The 27,169-nt window shown below is 43.7% G+C and overlaps 1 protein-coding gene across 3 annotated transcripts; it reads left to right on the top strand.

The window, feature by feature from the left end:
• The first annotated feature begins 9,035 nt into the window (after positions 1 to 9,035).
• UBE2QL1 (ubiquitin conjugating enzyme E2 QL1) lies at positions 9,036 to 27,169 on the top strand. 3 transcript variants are annotated; one of them, XM_082752281.1, is made up of 3 exons: positions 9,036 to 10,160; positions 10,909 to 10,951; positions 24,976 to 25,103. In XM_082752281.1, exons 1-2 carry the CDS (start codon positions 9,312 to 9,314, stop codon positions 10,930 to 10,932), a joined length of 873 nt encoding a protein of 290 aa, XP_082608407.1. In that variant the 5' UTR covers positions 9,036 to 9,311; the 3' UTR covers positions 10,933 to 10,951; positions 24,976 to 25,103. The 3 variants fall into 3 exon arrangements, with proteins under 3 accessions (XP_082608407.1, XP_082608408.1, XP_082608406.1); XM_082752282.1 differs by having other exon boundaries at positions 10,909 to 10,947; positions 24,976 to 24,991; XM_082752280.1 differs by lacking the exon at positions 10,909 to 10,951 and having other exon boundaries at positions 24,976 to 27,169.

Genomic DNA, 27,169 nt, shown 5'->3' with positions numbered 1-27,169 from the left:
ATCTATTCTGTGCTTTAATCAAATAATTGAATCATCTCTCAGTCCTCTGTATGATAAATTAAACAAACCAAACTCTTTACACCATTTTCTTGAATCACTTTCGGCTTTCTCTGCAGTATTTTCAATTTTTTCAATATTGTCAGAAAAAGAAAGATGACCTGCACATTGAAATCTGATATTGGTCTTTGCAGAGCTGTGAGTCCCTGTATTCTCCCATCCTGCATGCTGCTCACTCCTTTCTTGTTAGTACACTGTGGGACGGCAAAACTCCTCTTTGCCGCAGAGTTCTGCTGGAAGTTTGGGCTGATCCAGTCAAATGAACTTGCATGATTTGCTCTGGGGAAGGTGACTTTGCAATTTGTTTGTGCTAAAATGCATTAATTTCACAAACCCAACTATTCAGTGTAGGCTGCCTCCACACTATCTGTCACTACACAGGCCTTTCTTTTTATTTACAATTTTATATTTACCTCCAGATCAACCATAATAGTTGTACGACAGCTATAGAAGTTAATCAACCATAATAAGTTGTATGACAAAATGCCTGTTGTTGCTAAACCTAATAAAGCAAAGCCTTCATCTTTTGGCTTCCTAATGACAGACCAGTAGCCAATCTACAGCGATGTATACAGCTTCAGATAATCCAAGAACTCTGTGTGCATCTTCATGCATACAGAGTGGGCAGGAAAAGAACCACTGATTTGCACTAAACCCATTAGTGGGGCAAAAGCCCTTCTCTTACAACATCTGTGACTGCAACCACAGACTGGCCACAGAACACTCATCAGGCCACTAAACCAATTTTCTTTTTATTTTTTATTTTTTTGCATGGTGTTTAACATAATGCTCACTAGACTCCTTCTTACATTGGACCTGCAGATGAAGCAGGAAAGCATGCAAGGAACTGCCATTTCTACTTCCTGAGTACAAAGGAGATGCCATCCCAAAATACATTTCTGGAACTTAAGTGATAAAGCACAATAGTGTCATCCAGTCATAAAAAGGACCAGTGTTGCATGTCCGATCTTCTGAATTTAGTATGCTTGTTGTTCCAGCTGTGCCCATGGATAACTGCTTACTGTGAATGCTAAGTAAGTTTGCCCTGTTAACAACACAGGCCTTGCCTTTTGACAAATGCCAAAAGGGATTTTGGGCTGAAGCAACGTTTCTTTAGCTTCCTCTAGATGTTAGCTACTTTGTGGCCTACTTGCCTTCCTGGGACATCTCTCCAGCCAAGAACCAGTGAACTACCAGCTGGTGGCAGCAGCAGCTTCTCCAAGACCAAGGTGTGAAGACTTGGTCACAGTTTTTGGGAACAATGTATGACAGTCTATGTAAATACACACTCCTCACATTTGAGGAACTAAGCCATTGCCAGTAATCTTTCAATTAATCTAACTATCTCTTAAAGTATTTAGCTTTTCTACTCCACTTGGGAGTTATAATTGCCATTTGAGAAACACGCAGCTAAAGCATGCCTCTTGTCATTGTGCTGACAATGCTAAGATCTTAGGGAAGAGGAAAAAGAGTTTATTACCCATAAATGCTTTGCAGTTGACCTTTCTTATGGCTGTGTGCTGTAAAGAGGAAGATGAGAGAATGTGCTTGCATTTAAAAGAACACAAAGGATTGACAGGAGTCAAAGAAAGAAGTGTTCAGCAGGCATCAAATATGAGCCTGTGTTGTTCTGGGATTCAAATTGGAACTTACGAACATCTTATGCAATGGTACTAATGCTTCCCCATCTTTTTCTAAAAGTAACTTACTGTCTACCATCAGTCACATTAGCCTTTCTTTTTTTCAAGTTGCATCACTCTGTCAGCACATCCTTTTTATCCTGTCTACCACTACACTCTTCTCTCTCTCTATCATCTTTGTCTGCTCCTCGAGATTTACATAAAAATTCCTTATCATTAGCCCCCCCGTAACACGACTTGTTACTATTGAAATTGGTCCTGTTTCTGTCACTTCAGGTGAGCAAAAGGTCTGGTATGCAGCTTTAAAACTTCAGGAGACAAAAATGATTCATTGGCACTGTGAAGTATTTGAAACTAAATTACTGAAATTCCAGTGTTTTGCCTTTAAAGTCAGATTCAATGGGTTTGGCTGTCTCCATATGTTAGCTTGGTGTGGTTCAGACTGACACTCATGTGTTACTTAGCTGACTTCAGGTCTTTGTGCCTGTGTCTAGCTGGGGGTTAACCTGGCACACTGAGCTGGTAACAAGCATGGTCTCTGAGTCCCTTTGGTGACTCATGCCTGGCATGGTGGAGTACCTGGAGCACTGCTTTCAGGTGCAGCCACTGTGTGCTTGCTAGCAAAACAGCTCTAGCAGCAGCCATCAACTTCACGTGGAGCAGACGGCAGCTTCCAGGTTCTCTGGTTACATGAAGCAGGCCAGGAAAGTTCATGATCTCAGATCTTTGGAAATTCTAGCCAGAAAGTCTAGAAAGTCCCTGTCTGCAATGACAAACAGGAATTTTTCTATCCAGAGCAGAATGACCATCATGTTTTTGCCATTCCTCCATGCACTGCATAAGATACAGCTTCCTCACTGAGCAGCTGAGGAAGGACTGTAAGGGTGACATTGTAGCATGAAAATGTGCCCAGAAGACGTCAAGACTAAAGGTGGAACAAGGTAGAGGATGCACTGTACTTTTATTCTGGGAGAAATTTATGAGTGCTTTCTGTACTTCACAGTAAAGCTTTTCTCAGGATTACTGACTGTGTCATTTATTTTATTTATTTATTTTTTTTTTATTTATTTTTTTATTTTTTTTTTGGTGTGTGTGTGAGTGGAAGAATTCAAACATACTTGTGTGTATATGTGATGGTCATCTTACTCAAAGCAAAGGATGCCCCATGATTCAGAATTCCTGGACGTGAATCTCTTTCATTCAGTAAGCAGCAACACATGAAGGTGAACACTATGAAAGTTAAGAGTCTGAAAATTTCCAGCGCTGCACAGACTTAAAGAGCAGACAGGCAATTATATTCTCCAGAAATATTGTTTACCTCCTCATCCTTAAAAGCTGTTGCTGTGATAGAGCAGCTATTCATTTACCCAATTTATTTAACCATGTATCATTTGCATTTATCTGGGCTTATCATGTCTGCAGAGTGGATGTTACCTCATGCATTTTGTTTCTCTAACTTGGTGAAAGAGATTAGAAATGTGGGATGGACTTGTGACACTGAGAGGAAGGTAACTTCGGAGCATGTGTCAGCAGCAATATAGGGACCACACATGCACCTCTACTGGCTTTTATGTTCCAGGAGTGAAAATAGCTCTGTGTCTTTCTTCTTTCTTGATGTTTGCTAGCATTGCCTTTCCTCTGAACATCCCCTTAAAAATAAGCGGTGTTGTGTGACTGACCAATAACCACCTACACAAGGATGACGTGCCCATGAAGCTCAGGGATTAATGCAGGCTGTGACTGGCCACAGCTGTTGCAAAGAAGCTCAGTTTATCCCAACACAAAAGGGGACTGGAGAGTGGCCTTTGTTTTAGATAAACAGCCATCGACAGTCAAATGGATCGACTGGTGGTATAAATGTTTCTCCCTTCATTAACAGAGTGTGAATGTCTCCAGTTGTGTCAGACCCGCATGAGGGGGAGTGAATGCATGTCTCAGCCCAACATGGAGTATAAAAACCAAACAACTAGCAGAAGAATTTTGAAGAGATCAACAGGCTCGAGCTGGCTTCAGACCTGCACATTTCTTCCTGGTGACTCTGGATGCCCAGCGTTGTGATGGTTTGTATATAGAGACCTATAATGGCAATCACATTTGTGCTGTAATCCGAGGGTATAGTGCAATTGCTATATTGTGATTGCACAGTGATTTCAGTATGCTGCTATATCACTTTTCTAAATGAAAATCCTCTGTAAGATTAATTATCTTCCAATCAGTAAATTTGATATTAAGCATTGCACCCTCCACGTGTGGAATATCTTAAAAAAAAAAAATGGATCAGCAAATATCAGATATGTTACTTTGGAGGATGAAAGGAGGCAGAAAAATAATCAAAGGTGCCCACACACATACTAGTAAGTATTGGGATAACCCAGTCATGCAAAGAAGGAAGAGAAGAGTAAATAGTTTGCTTGTTAGGAAAAAAAAAAAAAAAAAAAGAAAAAAGAAAAAGAAAAAAAAAAGTCTGTAGATTTTCAAATAATTTGTTAAATGAAACCTCAGTTGGTTCTAGGAAGGAGACTGTGTCCCATGCTGTAAAGGAAATCAATGGTGCTTACCAAACTGATCTGGGTAAACAACTCTAAAAGACATCCAGTTGTAGAGGCTGGCCTAATCCTGAGGATGTGAGCAGGACACAAAAACCTTAAGGTTTTAATGCCACCTATAATAATCTACCTGAAGACCTACAGTGGAAGTCAAAAAGACCAGTAGAGGACAAATTATGCATCAAGAGGAATGAAAAATATTTTCCAGCTCCTTTGGAAGCCCTGAGGCATGGAATTATTATAAGTGTAATGCAAATCAACAGTGATCTAATTTCTTTTCTCACACAACTGGGGATACCGACATATCAGATGCCAAGGGACTCATAACATAAGCCTAATTTTCTATCCTCTCCTATTCTATTCTGTTGCACAATTATGTCCATAAGCTTCTCAGGCTCCATCCTACAAGACTGAAGGCTACTGCTTCCAGAGCTTGGAAGAGCATTCAAGCCCCTCATTCGTCAGATAGCTGAAAGCCTATTTCCAGTCCAAATGCATCCAGGATTACTCACTGTACAGCCATTTGATCATGTGATGAAGTCAATATCCCTCTCTGACATTTACTTCTCAAATATATTTATATAGTGTCACCACACCCCCATTCAGTCCTTGCTGGGCTATTCTAAACAAGACCAGATCTTCTAATTCTCCTACAAAGATGTGCATTTTGTTCACCCAGTCACCCTGGGAATGTTTCTTTGCTCTTGTTACAATTAAAGTAACATCTTCTAACTTGTTCATCTGAGCCTTAAAAATGTCCTGCATATATGTTAGTGCAAACAGTACACATCCAAACTTTTAACTGAGTCTCAGGAAACTCCTTTTCTGCAAACTCAATAAAAATGAGAAAATCACAGGCCAGATTTAGGCTGCTAAAACAAAATGAAAAAAAAAAAAAAAAACACCACTGCCATAAAGACATTCTTGGTAGCCCCAAGCAACACCAAATTGCAATAGCAGTTCAGAGCTCTACATCCCTAGCTAAGGACAGATGCCTCCCTACCCTAGATGCAAAAAGCATCTGAGATGCCCTTCACTAGCTGCAGTCTGCTCCATGTGAAGTCAAGGGCTGCTGCTAGACCTGAACTACAAGCACTATCTGGTTTCAGTAATCGATACACAATGGCTGTGCCTGAAAGCAGCTCTCTGTTTGAAGATACAGGAGACATACCTGTCAGATGTCAGCCTATTTTTCACGCCGGGATGCCCTCTACCTCCTTGGTTCTCAAGTAGTTGTATCACTCTAGGATGTCTTTATGTACCACAAGTGGAGCAATTAGTTTTGCTCCAAAAAAAGAACAGGAGGACAGTGTCTGGGAGATTGCAGAACAGTTCAGTTTGACTTCTGCACCTAGCAAACTGGTGAGAAAATATAATTATGAATAGAGTTAATAGGTTTCTTCTGTGCAAGGTACTATGGAAGAAGGATTGATGAGAATTCCTTAAAGAGTGATCATGGAACAAAATTTGATATTTTTCAATGAACATTTGGGTAAGGACAGTTTGACTGATGCAGGAGGAACCTCCACTGTCAAGCTGATTCATTTTGTTTTCCTTCAAGGCCCTAGACTTGCAGCAGTCTACAGCCTGTCCTGGACTAACAACTAATTCCCTTGCTGAGGAAGCTCGGCTATGAAAAAGAAGAGTCTGCTACATCACTACAGCTGTTTTATCCTACAGACAGTACGGACACAGCTTGTACCAGCACGATGAGAGCGGCTGCTTGTCGCAGCACAGCGCCATTTGTCAGGGCACACCTATTACACCCTCCGCCCCATCAAACCAGCTTTCTCATCACTCCCATCATTAATCTTGTAGTGTTTTACGAAACAATGGCACCGCTTGGCTCCTGTCTGCCTTTGCAGGGACCCTGCTCTTTTTTGTGGCTTCCCCACTGGGTAGATACCTCAGCGGTTATATGAGGAAGGTAAATAACTTTCGTCACGTTAAATTTACGACCGCGGCTCCTCCTGCCAACTAGCACAGGGACACCATGCAGTGACCTTTCAGTCTGAAGCACTAATGGAGCCAACACAAAGGCTCCTGTTGCTAATTGGCATTCTGGGTCAGTCCAACATATGTGCCTGCCTGTCCTGGCTGGCACTGGACACTCAGCCAGGAACAACCACCGAACGCCGTGTCCTGCATGACTGCCCACTTGGACTGCAGCTGCAGGTGGTGCTTCTCTGACCACCAGCTTTTGCACCCCAGCAGGAGAAGCCTCCAGACCCGTCCTATCTTATTTCTCTCTGCCCTGCTCCAGCTGCAAACAGGAGGAACAGTGATATCCTTCTGTGCTTCTCCCCCTGTGAGTCCTGCTGGAGTCCTGTGCTCATCAAAGCACAGGTTACGGGTTACTCAGGAGCATCACCCATGTGCACGCAGTTTGTCTGTGCTCCAGAGATTTCCAGCTCCATGGATGGGCCACTGTTAGCTCAGTAGGAGTCTGGGACTCCAGAAGTTTCATACGGGAAGGCTTGGGCACACTTTGGCATTGCCTAATCCAGAAGTTCCTCGGTCACGCAGGCAGGGTGTGCTGTAGAGAAAAGTACGGTAGGAGAGCAACATGAGGTGGACAGGACATTACCAGCCAAGTCAGCCTACACAGCTTCTCTGGGACCTGGCCTCCAAGAAAACAACCTGTATTTCACATGCACATCTACCCAGATGGGGAAATTTATCAAACATCATCTGCAACAGACCCCAGGTACCTCCACAGGCAAGGACCAAAGCAATAAGCAATCCCAAGGGTTGCCATACTAACAGGCTTTGGGACTGAGCAGGTCAACAGCACAGAGGGCAGGAGCAAAAAAAAAAAAAAAAAAAAAAAAAAAAAAAAAAAGAGACAGCTGGTTTCCAGTGCTGGAAACCACACATGCTTCCTGGGGCATCGTTTCCAGCTTGCAGCTCTTCATCTTCTTTCCATTCAAAGCAGACTAATTAATGAGAGGTGCACCGGGTAGCACATGCAGGCCAGCTCCACCATGTCTCCTAACCTTCCTCTACAGGGTTTTCTGGGAGTGATAGGGGGGTCTCCACCTCCAGCTTCCCCATCCCCTGCCCTCCCAAAGATGCTACAGAGCAGTGCCACCACCCTGCAAGCCCCATGGTGTCACAGTGCAGCCAACCCTGCCAGGGCCATGGAGTCATGCTGTGCATCCTCCCCATCCTTCTTGATGGCATGTGGCCCGTAATTTAGATTACATTTGCTGTGATCTCTTCAAATACATATTTTATACAGCAAGCCTTCCTGCTACATTATTAGGTAAACTTTGAAATGAATAAATACTTACTCCTACACTCTGTGCAGATTGCACTAACTGAGAAAATAAATGAAATCGTGAACAGCCTCATAGAAAAAAAAAAGGTTTTTAATAAGATTTTGAGCCCTTAATAATGCCATATTTGAAAAACAAATATAATTCTAGGATCTTGATTTTAAATACAGCAAGATTTATTTTTATTATTATTTTTTAAGCTACAGTATTATCAGGCAAATCTATCATTTGGGTCCATCTGTAGAGCCTGGTGGGGAGACTGGATGTTTTTTATCTTATTTGCTCTAACAGTTGCTGGTGAGTGGTCACCTGGTGAACGTGGACCCGCTGGTAAAAGCAAGGGGTCTGAGTAACAGCAAGAAGGAAGAGAAAACAAGCTGAAAAATGAACTGACCCTGGCAATTATTGGAAGCAAGTTGTTTTCCCAGTTTTTGATGAAAATGTAGTGTGTCCTGCAGTATCTTTCAAGAAGCCCAAGTGGTTTCTCCTGGACTTCTTTACAGAAGTGCAGCAGCCCTTTTCCAGTGCAGGCAACTCTTCAAAACCATTGAGGATGGATGGGGTTTGAGGGCACTCCTAGAAGGGAATGTGTTTGCTTGGAAAAAATACCGTAGAATAAAGTGCTGCTCCATGCACACACTGCCCATTGCTTTACATACTCTGCATGATTGATACAGTTGTACTTTGGGCCTTGCCTACTCCCTAATCCGAAGCATTCAGTGCATTTTTAATGTATTTTCCAGTCTCTGAGGGCTGTGGGGACACACTTGGGGAATCGTTTTTTCTCCCCCATGCTGCAGGCAGCCCTGGGTGGATGGACAGAGGTACCAGAGGGATGGGGTCTGTGCACCACCAGCACACGAGACATACGCACAGCAATGCACGTGTGTGTGGGCACTACACCCACGGTCACACACTGGGCAGTACAGGTAGGGTTAGGACGTGTACGGGTGTGTACATCTGACAACACGCAGCCTTTACGTGCTTTACACGCGTGGGGGTGAGCAACGCGCCCGCACAACAACCAGCGGGTGCGCGGGGACACGCGTGGGCGCACTCACGCAGCCCTTTCACACCCACGCTGGCCGTGCACCGGGCACACACGCAGCCACCGCGGCAGCACCACGCGTGGACCGGGGGCTGCGGCACCGCCAAGCGGGGGGTGCCCGGAGTGGGGGGGGGGACACGGAACAAAGGGGCGGGGGGCGCGGAGCCCCCGCCCTCCCCGGCCCGGGGGGAGGCGCCGGGAGGGGGCGCGGCGGGGACCGGCCCCCGGGAGGGGGAAAGGGGGGAGCCGGGGGTGGGGGCGAGCCGGGAGGTGCCGGGGGAGCCATCTGCGGCAGCGGGAGAGCCCGCCCTGCGCCGGCGGGCTGTGCGTGGCGCTTCTCTGCTTCATACATCTCTGTATTTATTTAATCTTTTTTTTTTAATTATTTTTTTCCGCCCGTTTTGCCGTGGTGATGCCCCCGGCGTAGCGAGGGGAGGGCGGCGTTGGAGCGGCGGCCGCACGCCCCCCCCCCCCCCCCCCCCGCCCCGAAGCGGCAGCGCCGGCGCCTCGCTGCCCGCCGCCCCTGCAGCACCGGGGGCTCGCCGTGCTCCCCCCCTTTCCCTCCTCCTCCTCTTCTTCATCCTCCTCCTCCTCCCCGCGGCCACCGGCAGCCCGGCGGGGGCTCCTCGAGGATAAAGAGCCTCCTCCCTCGGCGAAGGGGGAAAAAAAAAAAAAAAAAAAAGAGAGAGAGAGAAAAATTAAAATATTAAGAGGGAGGAGGGAGAAGGGAGCCGCGCACAACATGGCCACTCTGCTGCGGAAAATCGGTCTGATTCGGCTGCACAGCCGCGACACGGAGGACCCCAAGCACCACCACCACCACCACCACCACCACCGCGGCAGCAGCGGGCAGCAGGGCTCCTCGCTGCGGGGCCGGGGCGGCCAGAAGAACAGCAGCAACAAGCCGCAGCCGCAGGGCCCCCCCCCCGCCGGCGGCAGCAGCAGCAGCAGCAGCGAGAGCAGCCCCGGGGGCCGCAAGGACAAGAAGGCGGGCGGCAGGGAGAAGCCCCGCGAGGCGGCCAAGGAGCCCCCGGCCGGCAAGGAGGCGGCCCAGCAGCAGCAGCAGCAGCAGCAGCATGGGGGCGGCCGGCACGGCTCCGGCTCCGGCTCCGGCTCGGGCTCCGGCTCCTCCGGCTCCGGCGCCGGCTCCGGGCCGGTGGCGCCGCCGTCGGTGCCCGGCCCTTTGGCACCCGCGGGCCGGCAGCAGCACTGCACGCAGGTGCGGAGCCGGCGGCTGATGAAGGAGCTGCAGGACATCGCCCGGCTGAGCGACCGCTTCATCTCGGTGGAGCTGGTGGACGAGAGCCTCTTCGACTGGAACGTGAAGCTGCACCAGGTGGACAAGGACTCGGTGCTGTGGCAGGACATGAAGGAGACCAACACGGAGTACATCCTGCTCAACCTCACCTTCCCCGACAACTTCCCCTTCTCGCCGCCCTTCATGAGGGTGCTGAGCCCGCGCCTGGAGAACGGCTACGTCCTCGACGGCGGAGCCATCTGCATGGAGCTGCTCACCCCCCGCGGCTGGTCCAGCGCCTACACGGTGGAGGCCGTCATGAGGCAGTTCGCGGCCAGCCTGGTCAAGGGGCAGGTAGGGGGGACGTGGGTCCCACTGCACGTGTGGGGCGCGGGCGTCTGCGCAACCCTAAGGGTGGCGACCCCAAAGGGTGGCGGGACCAACCTTGGCTGGGACCAGGCGAGAGGCTCCCCTCGAGGCACTGGTGTTGCTGGTGGGCAGGAAGGGGAGCATCTTTCGCTCCCGGGGCCCTTCTCAGCATAGCAGAGGTGCGGGGCAGCACGGAGGGGCGAGGAGCAGAGGCAGGCATCATGCCCTCCTGTGTGTCTCCTGCCCCTCTGCTTGGCCCGCTGGCATGTGGCACTGAGACAAGGCACGGGGTCCCAAAGCTATAGGGGCTCAGGACTGGAGTCCTCCACCTCCTGCCCTTCTCCGGCTGGTTGGCCATGCTTGCTGGCCTCCATACTTGCTGGCCTTCATGCTTCATGGCCTCCACGCTTGCTGGCCTCCTCGGTGAAGTCCGGCCGCTGGTGCAGGGCGTGATGCCAGAGCTGCTGCCCCCAGCTCTTTGTCCACTGCTGTCCTCTGCAGTGGCCCCGGAGGTCACACCTGGTGCTGCTGTGGTGGAGTTGTGCCAGCCTAAAATGCCCCTGCCCAGAAGGACCACCTAGTTCGGGGTGTCTCTGCAGCGACAGCAGCTGGACAGATCTGGCCAGCTCTCCTCTCCCCTCTGGAGGAGGTTCCTGGTTCCCCCAGCAGAGGATCTCGCCTCCTTCCCAGCTGAATCAACATGTTTTATTTGTATTTTCTTTCTCTCCTGCAGAATATCCTTAGAAGTATTTCATAAAGACATTTTTAATAAGTAGGTAAATATTACTGGTGAAACTCATAACCCGTCCTTCTTCGTGGTCATTGTAGTGGGCAGTGTACACATGGCTGTGGCGGGGTGGGTTTTTTGCTGCTCACTTCATGAATGCCCTTGAGCCCAGTGGGCATGCACAGCTCCTCGTCTGTCACTGACTGATGCTGAGTAACTTCTTAAATTCCTATCTCGGCGAGGATGGGGGAAAGGAGTAAATAATAACATGTTATTCATTTGTTTGAAAAGGTTACTCCTGTTTGCTTCTGTGGAACTGCTTGCGTGAGCAGGAGTAAAGACTCAGTTTACCTTAACACAGAAAATTTGGTTATGTAATGGACTCATTTGTAAGTGTGTTTTCCTTCTCCCTTGTTTCATTCGGGCCTACCGCTTTTTTTTGTTTTGTTTTGTTTTGTTTTTATCAGGAAGTATTTTTCTCTGCGTTTCATTTGAAGAGGAATAGGTCAAGTTCCCTAGGTCACCTTGGGATATAAAAATCACCTACCAAAAAAAAAATATATCTTAATTTACATTAAGGCAGAGGTATACTGAAGTTCTGTAGCTACTCTTAACACGTCATGCAATGTGGTAACCCATCTTATTATAGTGATTATATTTGTCATTATTTTAAACAAGGATTTAGAAGGACAATACTAAATTCTGTCTGTTTCTTTTAACAGTTCAGCACATTTCTGCAGTATTCAGCGTTGAAGGCTTAGGTTAAGGTTTACTGAGATCATAAAATGACTCAGTAAAGAAAACCACTAAATTATTAGATAAGTAACTAATATTTAGCTTTTTAACCTGTATTTTTTGCCTAATCCCCTTAAGAGTTTTTCCACAAAGTAATAGTAGTTTCTGATAACACAGGATGTTTATGGGTGCACCATTAGTAGGCACACGTAATATACAAGAGTTTCAATAACATTCTTCCTGAAGTTTAAGATGTTAATTATAAAAAAAGAGAATGTTTGTGGGATAAAATAAAAGTCTAAAACAAATTGCTGCTAGTAACTTAGTAGCTAAGTAGCTATAATGTGCGCTTCAAAGCCTGCGTGCTTGCATTCTAAACTGAAACGTTAATAGGTAATATTAACAATAAATTTAATTTCTCGTTACAGATGTGTAATCTGTAATGGGCTGCCACTCTGTAATCGTAGCCAGGCTCTGTGTAATGGGAGCCACATTTCTGTAATCACACTCTGGTTATGTAATCTTGATTCAATTGCATAATATGGCTCAAAATACAGCAGGCACTCCCGGATCCCCATTTCATTTTGTGTTTTAAAGGTAATATGCTTTGGACTGTAATATTTTTTTAAAATGAAAATACAGCTGCAAAAATGTCAGAAGTAGGGGTACTGCATTTCCCTTGAGCTGCAGAGCTGGTTTTGGCTAACTTCTGTCATGCTGTGGGTAGCCTCGCTGGCTGCAGTGACTTTTCCTGAACAAATGGCAGTGGCTTAAATCAGGGTTATTGTTTAATTTCTGAATTAAAATTAATGGTAACTGATGGAGGGTGCAGCCCAGCTCACCCTGCAGTCCAGGGGAACTGTCCTCAGAGGCGGCTCTGCAGCGTGGGTCCCACCAGGAGCATGGAGGAATGGGGACCTTCAAGAGAAATGTCACCCAGTCATAGGGCGGTGATTTAGCATGAAATCATCGTAAATACTTGAGCCTGTGACACATCCAAGAGTGCGTGTCTGTAATACAAACGCAGATGTGAGTAGGCAGGACTGAACTTTCCAGCAGCTTACATTTATCCTTCTGACAGTTTGAATGATAAAACTAAGGTGGTTGATTTCATTCACTGTTTCTTATCAGTGCTGTTTTCCATTGCTAACTACTGAGTTGCTGATCTGTGCTGGGTTTTAGTTCCTTGGAGGAAACTGCAGCACTTCTTGGGATATTATTTTGTTGACCTGTGAATATATATAGCCTTTTTTCTATTTTTTTGACAAAGTGATCAAAAAGCTAATGAGGCTAACACTGAAAGTACACTTTGGGGCAATCAAGACTTGGCAAATTCACGTTTTTCAATGGCTTTCATGGACCTTTTAGCAGAGCGACAGAAAAATGGAGATAATTCATTTCGATACTTCTCAAGTGAAACATCTGATTCAGGATTGTAGGAAGACTTAAGTGCGCAACAAAGAAGTTAATAGGTGGCACTTCCCCGCTGCTTTGCAGCATTTTACTTGAAGCATTAGGTCCCAATTCCTAGACCCGGGCAGGAATTTTGACTCTGGCATGTCTCCCAGGATTTTAAAGTAGGATAGGTGTTTCTCCAAATTCCCCAAGCAGGAACCAATACACCTCAGGTGGCCTTGGTTGAGAATTGTCTTACATCATGGGATACAGAGGTACTCCCATTGGCTCAGTAAATATTCTGTGTTTCTATCCATGCCCTTATTTCCTATCAGAAACTTTGTATTGCATTTTTAGATGGCTTTTGTCTGGAAAAAAAATAGTTTAGATGAAAGAGAGACAATTTCTGTTTGAATGAAACAATTCAGCAACCCCAAACTATGCTTTTCCTTCTTTTTTTTTTTTTCAGTTTTCAAGGGAGAAAAAAATGTTAATTAACAAACAAGTTGGGGTTTGTTTGGTTGGTTGCTTCAGCTATTCAGCTGAAAAAGTCAATTATTCACACAGCCCTAGTCAGTATCTTGAGGGGAATTCTCAGTACATCAAAGGCCTAAGACTCTTTATCTGTCTGGAATCCAGAATCATATTTTACAAACTCGGTGTTGCCCTTATCTCAACTTCAGCCTTGGTTTCGAGGGGGTGACGTGCTGCTCACTGGTTTCCACCATCATGGCCAGAAACTCGGCCCATTTCCACCCGTGGCGAGGTGGCCATCGGCCACTGCTGAGCTGGGATTTCACCCGAGGAAATGCTCACCTGGGGCGATGCTGAGGAAATAATTTGAATGTCAGCTGCTTGTTGTTCTGGAGGCAGCTGTTCAGCACCACCGTGTCTACCTGCTCACATGGGCTACGGGATCTGCCTGCTCTGCGCAATGCCCCCGCAGCAGCGTGCTTTAAAGCTGCGTATTACCAGTTTGGTATTTAAGAGGGGGGCTTAAAAAAGCATCGGTTTCCTGATAACAATACCATTGCCATGATCACACTGACTACATCAGTGGCTGGGTGAAGGCAGTGGGAGCAGCGCCCGTCATATGAGAGTGGTGAAGAAGTGGGAGGTTGGTTGTGATGCATGTGGCTGAGGCCCGCATCAGGCTCTGAGGGAACAGCCCCACATTCGGAGACACGGCAGATGATATGGTCCCAAATGAAAAACAGACTTTGCTCTGAAGTGGAAGAGGATTTTCAGTCCCTTAATACACTAAACCAAACACTCGCACTTTATATTTGGAAGAAAAAGATACCGCAGCATGGGTGGTGTTAGCAGGCAGTTGGAAAAACAAGATAAGTCCATGTTGCTTCTCTCTAGAGAGGGACAATTGGACATTGGCTTAGTAGAAGCTTAAAAGAGCATACATCTAAGTGTGCTGTTGAAATAGTATATCATGAATTGCTCACTTTTTTTTGAGAACAACTAACACAGATATATATGATGCCTTGAGGACTTTGGGCCTAGGCTAGCAACTGATCAGTAGCTGCCTTGTCCTCCTTTTTATGAGTTCCTCATTCTCTCAGTGGAGGCTGAGAACAGGACTACCAGCCAGCGGTAGCTGTCAGGTGACTGACGACTCTGCGGATTATCTTATGGAAAAAGTTCTTTGTGTTGAGGAAAATATGCCCTCATCCTTCCTGTGAATAGAAAAAACATACATGTATTTGTCAGGAAGTACTAAAGTAGGAATGGGGAACCCCTAGTCATGAGTACCCTTGCTGGTGTGGGATTCTATATATATCATGATTTAAATCAAAGTCAAAACATATTTTGTGATTCAGATTTAATGCCTATAGCAAAATTTCGTGAAATCAAATAAATGGTTTTTATTTGTGCATAGTGCTTTTGTCACTTGCATTGTAACGTTGGAAATACCTCAGTGTAAGCCTCTGTTTGCTTCAAGAGAGATGTGCTTTGTACAAACACTAGGCTGATCTGCATTTCCATTTTAAAAATACTAGTATCACATCTGGCTTCTAGCAGATTGAAACAGGAGAAATGGGCTTATTTTATGAAAAAGAAATACAGATCATAGCTGTTAAGCATAGACTAAATTAGTCCCTCTTCATCCTTTCAAACAAAAGTATGAGTGAGGAGATAGCAGATGGGACCTTGCATGGTGTCCCGGAGGTCAGCAGGCTGCAGGTCTTTCATTTATATATAGCAGAAATTAACTGCAAATCCATGAGCTTTCCTACTCCAGATACTCAGTTTGAGGACTGTAGCCAGGAATAAATCAGCTAATCTCAAATGCTGCAGAAAGGTATAGAGAACTCAATGGCCTCTAAATTGTTTAGGTCCATAAGGCCCCCATGTTAGGGCCTTAAAAAATAAATCTGGCTTGCTTTTAGCTTTCGATTTATGGCCTGAGCAAACGATGCCAGTTATTATCAGGGGAAGAAATGTTGCTTTAGGTCCATGACTAAAAACACATTGACTCATGTACAAAGATTACAGAGGAGACAAAGAAGGTTTTGTGGGGCTTGTTCCCCATGAAAAGGTATAAATGTTGGGCTTAAGAGCTAACAAAGAATATTGTTTAGTACAGAGAAAAATCAGATATATTGGCCTTCTAAGATTTCTCTTTAATTGCAATTGAGAAATCTAGATTTTCAAGCTGAAGTCTAAGCGGGAACATACATATTTGCCATGTTGAGGTGCTGGGAATGATGAATGGGCTGGAAAAAACATTGTTCATGTGTTCTCTGATATATTGCAGTTCTGACTATAGACTCTATTATTATGCAAATATATTCTACTGAGAGGAATGAAGACACAGGGATTCCGACTCGTTGAAGTAGGAGGTTGCTTTAATTCTTTTAAAAAGCAGAAGGAACATAATCTCCGTTTTACCCCTTGAAAGCGTAGAAAGGAAAAATTTTAGAGCTTTTAAAATACATGCAGCTATCATCCTTAATGTTAACATAGTCAACAAATAAGTAAAACTGCTGAATTGAAACAAACTACTTATCTTAAAATGTGCTTTTATGGCAAGTGGGACTAATTCTTCCTTGCAATACTTGGCTGATCTCCTAAATCAGAACTTAAAAGAATTGCCTCTTTGGATCATAACAAAATTGAATTTGCTCAAAAGAGTAAAATTCTTCCTTGAGCTGTAGAAGGCCTCATTTTCTTCAGTGAAAGTGTTCAAATAGAGTGAACTGTAACATTTGTGCATTTTGTCAAATCTTTGTGTAAGAATCATGTTTTTTCAAATGCAGAAAGCCTAGTCCCCGAGGGGTGACATGGTGTTCTCATAGAGGATTAACCAAAGCAACCTACTTTCTGTTGTGAGGAAGATTTACTCTTCATTATACAGGCTAGGCTTGAAAATATGCAGATTTCCCAGCATCTACAGAGTGCCCAGCGATTTCCATGCATGACCGGAGACTTCCAGATCAAAGATCTGTAACTCCACAACAGTTCTGGTCCTCATACAGTGGGAGTCTTATTGTCAGGCGAGATCCAAGGCATGTCCCCTGGGTGGGCATCTGTTGCCACAAAGTGGGACGTTGGTTAAATGACTTAATAGTAGCAGCATTTCTTTTTTCCTGTCTCAGCTGCTTTGGGCTGATGAGAGACTGAATATCTTTCCTTGACATATTCAGTCCTTCACATTCAGTTTCCAGTTTACAAATTATCTTCTGCAATTGTCAAGAAAGGTAACGCTGACATTAGGCACCGGGGGGGATGTGAGGATGGAAGGATTGCCAGGTGCAATTACTCCGCAGTTAAACAGGGAGAACTTCAGAGGCTGTAGTGATTATGCTGTCTGAATGGCTCAAAATACATGTTAAATTTAACGCGTGCGGGCTCCAGTCGTCTGACTTGTAAATTGAATGCCAGGTTTCTGTTGAGTACCGTCGTACTATTGAGAAGTGTGAGGCTCAGGGCTACCCTGACACCTGGTTCAGCCATATGCTGCAGACTTGTTTCTAGAGGGTGCTGAATGCTCCTCACGGCAGTCTTTAACTCTGGCTCAAAATGGTGGTAATTGAATAGGTTTGGGGAGTTACAGGACAAGCTGCATGGGACACTGCATAAAAGCGTAAGTTAGGGAGAAAGGTGCATGTTCTGATGAACATAAATTTGTGTTGTTTATTGGTGTGCACAAAGCAGGTAAGCAGGCACCATACTTAAGATACCCCAGTGGTTCCTGTCCTGAAATAGGGTCAAGGTGCCAGTCTAGTTTGCCCCATTCCAGTTCAAAACCAAGCTGAGGAGCGGTGCATGCTTGTATTCAGCTGTGTCTGATGGATGCGTGCCACATGCCTTCCTCCTGCACATGCAGAGTCAGCCCTTGGAAAATGCTTTTTTTATCTACTATATGATTTTGCGAGTGTTGTTAAAATTGAGGATCCTCATTGATTTCACTCTCTTCTGCACGGGCTCTTCAGAAGCCTCAGGGCTTCTGCAGTGACTCCTTGGTAGAGTTACAAATCAGTAACAATCCCAAATCTGTATGCAAAGACAAGTGAAAATAAACGTGAGGAAGGAAGAGTAAGCCTGCATTGTGAAATAGCCTGGAGCTCAGATGTTTCTCATAGTTAGGTTTTATGAGCTGTAGAACGACTAGATGTTTCTCCTGTTTCTAGGTTTGTGTTATAAATGGTAACAAGATGACAGTTGCAGTAAGAAATTTAGAGCTTATTTCTTGAATGTGTGCCCATAAAAAAAAAAAAAGCATCACAAAGAAGAGGAAATTGATGTTAATTAATTTTGTCAAATTTTCTATACATTTCTATAAATGTCAAAGTTTCTATTATTTTGACAAAATTAAGTATTTCTATAAAACATACTCAGGATTGAAGTGTTTTATAGTTATGTGGGGAAAAAAAAAAAGCTAGTAATTTCAATTCCTAATTATAGCACTTAAGCGGAGGAGTGGTGATACAAACCTAGCATCCAGGGTTTGCTGCTGACTTTGGGTGCAGCCATGGGCAAGTCATATATCTTCTCTGTAGTCTTCTTTTCCACTTGTGAAGTACAGATAATCTTTTTTTTTTTTCAAAGGTGATATGAGGATACATGCTTAAAGCAAGTGCTTTAAGAAAGGGAGCTCTATGACTAAGATGTCCATGTGCATCAGTATGAAACATATCACAGTCAAGAGATGGGCACGTTTGCATAAATAGCAGAAGAAAAAGCACACCAGCTTGTGGCACTGAGCCTGCCGAACTTTGTCTTATATCAGTTAAATTTTCCCACGGGTAGCCAGATTTTTACTTTTTAAATTTTAAAGTTATTTTATTTTAATTTTAATTTTATTTTTTGGTGTGGTGAAACTTTGGGAAATGTGGAGATAGACATTGCTGCCTGGGTTGTGTTTCCCTTGTCTGTAGCACCTGTCATAAAGGACGCTTTGCTTTGCTTTGCCTTGCTCTGTTTCAAGTTGCTTTGCTTTGCAGCCGTGGCAGCGTTCAACTTGGGTAACTTATGTTTCATGTTGTGGGCTAATCCAAAGAGGGGCTGTCACGGTTCCAGCTTTGTCGCTTGGACCAGACACTCAGTAACTGTGCTTGTACCTGACAGCACAGGGAGCTCAGCAGAAAACTGACATAGAAAATGACCCTTCTCCATCTAGTCTAGCAGGTACCGTGTGATGGCAGGGCTTTCTCTTAACGGAAGCCCACCATTAGCCTGATTCTGCTTACATTGTGACTTTGTGGCTGGAGGCATGTTCCACAAATGTGGTAGGATGTCAAGGTTTTCTTGTTCTTTTGCTGAAGGAGTTTGTCGCATCCCTAAGATGCACAAACAAAGTTTTTTAACCCTCAGCTGTACTGAAACCATGCTGCTGACTGTGCTGGCTTCAGGGAAAGACAGGGAGGAGCGGCACAGTGCTCTGTAGCAGTCCAACAGGGATTAGGGCTGTAGGTGTTCTCACATTGATTAAAAACTACTTGCACCAGACAAGTGAGTGTTAATAATTACTCAGCTGGAACACACAATTCTTTTTCCTTGTCAAAGAACAGTCACATTCCCAAAAGGAGCAGTTTACAGAATGCTTTAAAGCTGGAACTTGCTGAGTTTCCACTTCTTCGTATGGATTATTCATAAAAAGGAGATTAAAAAAGACAAGGAGATACTGCTTCGGAAATTACACGTTTGAGGGAAAACGGTACATTTTTAATTCACTTATACTGCGACATTAACAATATTTATCTGCATCATTTTCAGTACTGCTTTTTTTTTACCTATAGGTAGTACTTATCCACCGTGCGGTATAAATGTTATGCAGTTTCTGAGACAATTAACTGTGCCTCATCAGTATATAAAGAAAAAAAAATAAACCCCATATACACATATATATAAACCCATATAAGTGTGTATATTGCATTCTTAACAATGATGTTACGGCACACTGCAGTCATGGCTCTGAGAATGTGACAGTAACTCACTTTAGCATTTTTTTGCTTTTGAATGCTTCTCTAAAGCCAGCAGAAATGTTTTTCTCTGAGAACTTGCTTAATTATTCTAGAATAGGTCTGATTCAGACCTGAGCGTTGTATTCTTCTGTTACTTATCTGAAAAGACTTGACTGTGTTTGCACAATATGTGGCTTTGCACAGTTGAGGCCCAAGGCCATTAGTCACAGGCACATCAGTGGAACACGTTACCTGCCAGAGCCTCACGCTGTGCTTCAGCTCTCTGAAAAACTTGTGTTTTTGCATTGTCTGTGAACAACAGTGAGACAACAGACCTGGGATGTGGGCACATCGTTCCTGTCCTTGGAGGGATCACCACAGATGCACTGTGAGGCACAGTAACTTCCTACAGCCTTTTGAGTACTTGTCTAAACCTCTGCTCATTTTCTGTCTCTCAACATTTACCTAGAAGTAGGTCACTACAGCCTGCTTCTTTCTGGGCATGGAAAAGCTGTGGCATGGCACAGCCCTTCAGGAGGTGAAGGGAGAAAATTAAATTTTGCCCATGCACCCTTGTGCTGACTTGAACACACAGACCATGTTTAGCCCCATGTGCAGAAGGCAGGTATGGTTTCACCCTGGAAGACTAGTCATGAGTTATTTGCCGTATCCAGGATTAATGAAGGGCTGAGCAGGGCTGAGGTGTTTGTGATAAGACTGGTGCTAACAATATGAAGGCCTGTCTGCTTCTGAGTCTATTAGGCGTGTACTGTTTGTGGTGAATAAACTTCTTGTTAACCAGGCCAGAAAAAAAAAAAGTCTGGATGTGCCTGAAGTGTTTGCTGTGGCACCTCAGGGACGTGTAGCACAGGGGTTTAGGGCGTTTTCAGAATAACCTCATTTATATAAGGGCTGAGGGCTGCATATGAAGAATCTCTGAAAATCTGGGGCCCAGTAACACCGGGACCTGCATCAGGGCAGGATGGAGTGAAACCTCCATCCTTGAAGGATTCAGGAGCTGGCTGCGCAGTGCCACAGCTGCACTGACCTGTGTTGGCCATCCAGCTCCAAGTAACTGGAGAGGGACCTGGAGACCTCCAGAGGTCCCTTGCAGCCACCAGCTCTGTCATAGTATGATCCTGTGAGGGGCCGGTCACCAGCCTGTAGTTCTGTCCTTTCAGATAGCACCGAAAGTGATATGAGGTGGAAGAACACCTGGCTCTGTGCACTGTGCCAGAGCTGTTGGGTTTTGATCTAGGAGCTACCATAACTGGTTTGATGAGAGAGATAAATCCCTTCATCGCTGCCAAGGGAATCCCCTTGAGCCCATCCCGAGAAGTAAGAAACACAAGGACTGTTTGTCGTGGCACAAAGGCAAGATGTGGGCAGATAGATGCTTGAGGTAGGTTCCAGGGCTAAAGAGCTTCAGGCTTCATTTTCGGCATCTCTGTACAGGACTTAAATATGTCTGCAGACCACTTTGTGAAATGATGTTGTCGGATAAGGAAAGATGCAGCACGTTCCTGATAACGGTGCTGAGCTATTTGATGTTGAGTTCAATATTGCTGAGGATGGATGCGTGTCGGTGTCAGACTGTGTTCTCGAGGAGAGGACGTGCTGAGGAGTTGATGGCTGTCGAAAACACGGAGGCTACCGCAGCATCACTGAGAAGTAGAAAAGCTCCAAGATTTGCCCATGTTGGTCTCTAAATCTGGTTGCCAAGCCATATGTGAGGCCTACCTCAGGTCTTTTGCTGAATATGGATGGAGGGAGCAGTCCCTCAGTATGGCCAGGGTCCCGAGAAGGTGGCCTGCAGCACCTGGCAGTTACCAGCTTATAGACTGGAACCTTACCAGCTGTTTAGTCACAAAATTCATGAGTTTGGGCAAAGTGTAGACGGGTGACATTCAAAACTAGGCACTGTAGGAGCAGAAGTTATAAAGAGGCTCAGTGCAGCACATGGCCTCCTGCATTTCAGCATGGCTGTGTAAACCAGTTGGATGCTGTGTCATTACTTCCACCTTTCATATGTTTCTAGCTTGTTAAAATTATATCTTGGTAAGCACATGAAGTTACAGCAGATGGCAAAATCTGAAATGTTCTCTTCAATTCTTTATTTTAATTAGGTTTTCAGTTATCCCTTTATGAAAAGCTCCCTATGCATGTCTGAAAGTATTGCAAGCATTTAAATAAGCTCATGGTGCGACTACTCAGAGCTAAAGTCAAAATTAATATCTTTATGAAAGGATTTCTTGGGTTTTCTCTGTTGTTTTAAATCTTTTGTGGAATGCGCTCGTCTTGTTCAGATACCGGTTTGATGCCTTTTCTTGATTTGGTGCTGGACACATCAAAACATTGGTGTGCAAATGTTCTGTGTGTCTTGCCATGACAGTAGTGACATGAATGGTTTGGAAATTGGTCAATATGTAGTTGTGTGCAATTAACCTATGGCCAGCACTGTATTTGCATACTGTATTTACCATATTTTTCATATTTACAATATACAGCAGCTCGTGGTCTCCTGACCAGAGTTAGAATGACTATATGTATTAGTAGCAGTCTGAAAACAAACTCTAGTCATGGCTGGTAACAGCACCCATTAAAATGGTTGTTTTACACTCTTTTATAACTGCACAGAATGCCATTTTAGGTTAAACTCGGGAATAGTTTTGTGAGAATTGCAAAAAGCTATAATTTGTTAGCACAGTTGATGTCACTATAGTGTTGACTTGAAATCACCTGAATTGTTTTGACTGAAATTTCATCCTTCCTTCTTTTTATCTCAATTAATTTGAGGCACCAGAAATGGAGACTTTCAATCCACAAGGTTAAATTTTATCCAAATTATAAACACCTGGCAGGGTATTGGTTAATAAGAGACAGTGCTAGCAATACCACTTACAGTTCCTGTATAAATATATAGAAATAAGTAGACCGCATCTCGTAGAATTAGGTGGTCTTTGATGGCACAGTTTATATACAATCTGCATATGGTACCTGTTACATTGCTAATAAGTATGAGAACAAATTCTTGGAGCAATGCTCCATCTGTTGTAACTCCAGTAACATTTTGGGTGGTATGATATTCACTGTGTTATTCTAACACCAAAGAATTCTTTCTTTCCTTATTCCAAAGCAGCAAGACACTGAATGTGAGTGGTAGCTGTTCTGAATGCAAGGATCCTATATCTAGGTACAGAGAAGTATTAATATTTTGATAAAACTGAGGAAGACATAGATCATCCTGTGCTAGGTGTTATGCAGACAATTCAGAAAGGTATAAAAGCCAAAAAATCTTGTATGTAAGACAAGAGATGGCAAATGGACCTAGTCCATAAACTAAGTAGTAGAGCAGGTTTATATTTATATTTACATTCAAAAGTATTCCATTGGTGAAATTTGAGGATGTAATTTCCTGTGCTGATTTCATCTTCTGTTGCACTTTGCTTTATCTTTTCCTATATTTCTCTAAGTATGCTTCCAACAGAAGCATGGACTAGGAAGAAAATAGAAAACATGCTTTGTAATAACAGGAATACTATTGCAGGATATAGAATTTAATTATTCAATGGGGATGCAGTTTGTGTGCAGCACCCAACAGGAACAGCAATTTTCCAGGAACAAGCAACATTAGAAGTAGCACTCATTGGAGATTTTGAATATGTTACCAAGTTTTATTTAATTATTCATTTCATCAAAATTTAAAAGGATCACTTTCTAAGAAAACTTCTTTTCAGGGTCAAATGAGTACCCTTCAGACCATCCTTATTTGTGAAATACTAATTGCCAGATTAGTATGGGGATAGCGAAGTTGTCTTACTGTTCAAGACAACAAGTCTAGTACAAGAATATTTAAAGAGAAATTATGCTGAAAATATGCTCACAGTTTATAAGTGGGGAATAGGAAGAAAAGGGAGAAAAGGCGTCACAAGATAAAATAGCTATTTTTGAGAAAACCAAGGGCGGCTCGAATAAATGGAGCGTGGAATTAAAGGCCACTCTTAATCTTAAATTCTCTGAAAGAGAAGTCAAACCACACAGAAAGGGGACTTTTTAAAATAGGAATAAAACCCAGCTTTTTTATGTCCCATGTCTAGTTTTGTTACAATAATAGTGGTGCTGAACACAAAAGCATATCTGTGCAATATTGTGACAGCTTTCTACAATGAGATGATTTGTCCACACTGCAGGGGAATCTTACTCATTTTACTGTGTAAAAATAACTTTGTTACTCTGAGGACAGAGTTTGTTGTTTTTCCCTTTTTTATTTTTTTCTCCACATAGCAAATTATTTTCTCAGGATTAAATGTTGCATGTAATTAAGAATGACAATTTTCATTTTGAATTCCAAATTGGCATCAAAATACAGGAAGCAAAAAGTGTGACCTGATGCATCCTTTTGAGCAAAAGAGTGCAAAAAATCAGAAGGTGCTAACTTGGTTCTTAATAGTAGTAACATGGTACTGTGGTGTCTGCTCATGAAATACCGTTTACTACAACAAAGTGCAGTCTATCAAAAAGTTACAAAAGTTATTGCACTCGTAATTTTATTGAACGTCTGTTTTATGGCAAACCTAATAGGCAGAAATACTGTAAGGAGTATTAGTGCTGCAGAATGGAATAAGTCTGCATCTGTATTTCTTCCTTGTGTCTTCTGTTACGTGGTAATTGACATGGACCAATGTGCAAACTAAGGTGGGCTATTAATAACTCACTAAATGTCTATGTTGCCAAGTGAGGATTTGAAATTATATACTGATGTTCGTTTGGAGGTAATATTTAATGGCAAAGTAATAGAGGTGCGATATATTTAGGTGCGTATATTTTCATGTATTGTCAAGCCAGCTTGTCACAAGGGGGTAGTAAACAAGCTAGATTTTTCTTATGCAGGTTGGAAGCAAGCATGTTTTGAGGTGCTTTTAGGATGTGCCAGGGCTATTCATTTCTGACAGTTCAGAGGAGAGGAAGAAAAATGAGGCGTGCTTGGTGGGAAGGATGTATTTTGTAGTGCTGTTCTCCTTTAGCACCAGGCGAGCCCCTTCCTCTCCTGTGGCTGGGAAGGGCCACGGGGCCCCGCATTGCAAAGGGTCCCTGCCTGCTTAGGGCTGCCCCTCTGACCTCATGAGGTAGTATGTGTGAGGGTTTGCACGCAAAGCACTGCAAGGCAGACATCCCTGCATTGGTTTGAGCAGGTGTGAGAAGAACAGCGAGCCCAGGGGCAGCAGTGGGGTGCTGCTGCATGCGGGGCAGCCTGCCAGCACAGGGGTTCACAGCGGAGAAGCAGCCCATCTCTGTCTGTCCAGATGTCTGTCTGTCTGTGTTTTTTTTTTTTTTTCCCCTTACTCCGTTACCATTTTTAATCATCTCTGATAGCATCTTTGTCCGCCTCAGTTTGGGAACAGTGCTTTCTGGTATCTGCAAGGGAATACCTGGTGGCTGGAGGTGTTGAAAACTTAAGCTGCGGTTTCCAGCTACATATATTCACATGCTTAATGAAGGTTTTCTTTTTTTTTGTTTGGTGCAGGGCCGTATCTGCAGAAAAGCTGGCAAATCAAAAAAGTCGTTCAGTCGAAAGGAAGCTGAAGCAACATTTAAGAGTTTGGTGAAGACCCATGAAAAGTATGGGTGGGTCACTCCGCCCGTCTCTGATGGCTGATGTCAGCAACCTGCACTTGACAAAAATGCTGAACAAAAGTACTGTGACATCTCCTCAGTGCTGTACACCGCCCATCCTTTTCTACTTCAGCTTCAGTTACATACCATGAATGTCAAGGAGACATCTAAGTTATTTATGAACAGATGTGTTTACAGAGGGAGAGGAAAAAAGAGATGCTGTTTAGGATTATATTTCAAGACTGGAGAATGGTCGTCATTGAAGTCACTTGAGCGGATGTTGAGATTGCATCATTTGCCCCCATACAGCCCACATTGTCTTCAGCTTCTTTCCATGACAGCAGCACCAAACAGCAGTACTGGAAAGTCTATCCATTACTGCTCAGTTCATTTAAATGTAAATGAAACAGTTAATATTTAATAGGGAAGCAGTGCATTGCAGGTACATGTTTGCTGTGCTGTTTATCTTTGTCTCCTAGCAGGTCAACATAACTTGAAGATTTGTCTTTATGTGGAACTGTGGTCTGCTGTGACTAAATTTAGACCTCATTTGTGCTCTATATATGACCTTTAATTCATAAATGAAACCGGAATTAAAATGATGAAAGGTCCTAGTGTTGACAAATTATTAAGTGGAATCACCCAACCGGTTACAATGTGCTATCTATGCTGATATTGTGATGTGCTGTTCAGAAATAAACCAGTGCAGTTAGCTGAAGGTTAGGTGGTTTTTTTAAACACATCCATGCCAGGGCTTGAAGTGGTTGGTGGTAGCAGAAGCATTATTACCCTGCCAGTACCTTCTGCAGTCGCATGTGGCCCCTCAGTTCTTCAAAACGGCAAAACAAACAAGTGGAAACGGACAAAGCAACCTTAAAAAATTATCTGCTTAATTTTGAAATGATATGCCAGTAACAGAGTAAAAAAATTTTCAAAGCAAATGAAACATGGTTTGTAAGATGATTTGCATGACTGGATTTTTCTTTTCTCTTTTTACTCAATAGACATTGTATGTACTTAGAGCCCAGTATCTGAGAAAACCCACTGATGTATATAAATGTCCTATTATTTAATCATTAAGATTTAAGTTTTCTGGTAAACAAATGGAAAAACTTTCTAAGAGACTCCATAAAAGCTGAAGGTAATGTTTAAATGGTATAAGGAAAGCATTAAAAAAATGTGGATTCCAAATGGAAAATCGTATTGGACACATGCTGAATAAAATCACCAGTATCGTTTTCGTTGCCTCAAGGATTCCATCATTTTGGCCAACTTTTGTGTTCAAAGACATAGATTTCCTACTGTGAAATCCTATACATGTATCTGTTGTAGCAGTATGTTAATTGCAAGCAGGACAGTGCCATTTGTAAGAATCTAATTTGGTGGGGGAAAAAGCGTGTGCTTGAAAACACTTTCCATTATCTCTCTAAGTCAAGACTACATCAAAGTGGCTGACCAGTTTCTAGATGTTTGGAGACCATGCAGACAGGTCAGGGGTTTAGAGTTTGATTTACAACAACACACAACAGAGAAGACCTAAGAGTAATGAAGAACGAAGGAACCAGAGCACAAATGAAGAAGTAGCGGAGCAGATTTTCACACAGCAGTGGTACGAACACTGCTCGGTTTATCTGCTTTGCCCATCTAGTTGTTTGTCAGCTAGATGAAGAGAAAAATGTTCAGCTTGCAGCGAAACAGCTATTCAGGTCAGAGCCACTCAGTCTTGTGAACATAGCTAGTTTCTCACGCTTTTCCCTCATCTCCTTCCTCCGTCTCTTCTTTCGCCTGAGACCATTTCTGATACCTTCCTGGTGTGCCTTATCTCGGTTATGACGAAATGCTTTTTACCATAAATGCACAGATCTTGCTGTGATTTATCCTACCCTGTTGTATGCTCTGAGACAATGCTGCAATTCAGTGTGTATATACTTTCCCTCTCAGGCTGTCACTTTAGTGCATCCAGCAGCAGAATGTATCCTTTGAGAGAGGGACAGCATTTCAAATCACGTAGTTACTCCTTTTTATGAACACTTTTTGCTATCTGTTAGGAAAGAGAAAACTGGTATGTTTAGTTTGGCATCGAATAATTTGCAATCCCTAGTGGG

The sequence above is a fragment of the Aythya marila genome, assembly GCF_965140915.1.
Source record: "Aythya marila genome assembly, chromosome: 2".
Classification (NCBI taxonomy): Eukaryota; Metazoa; Chordata; class Aves; order Anseriformes; family Anatidae; genus Aythya; species Aythya marila.
This window is presented reverse-complemented; position numbering and strand designations above follow the sequence as displayed.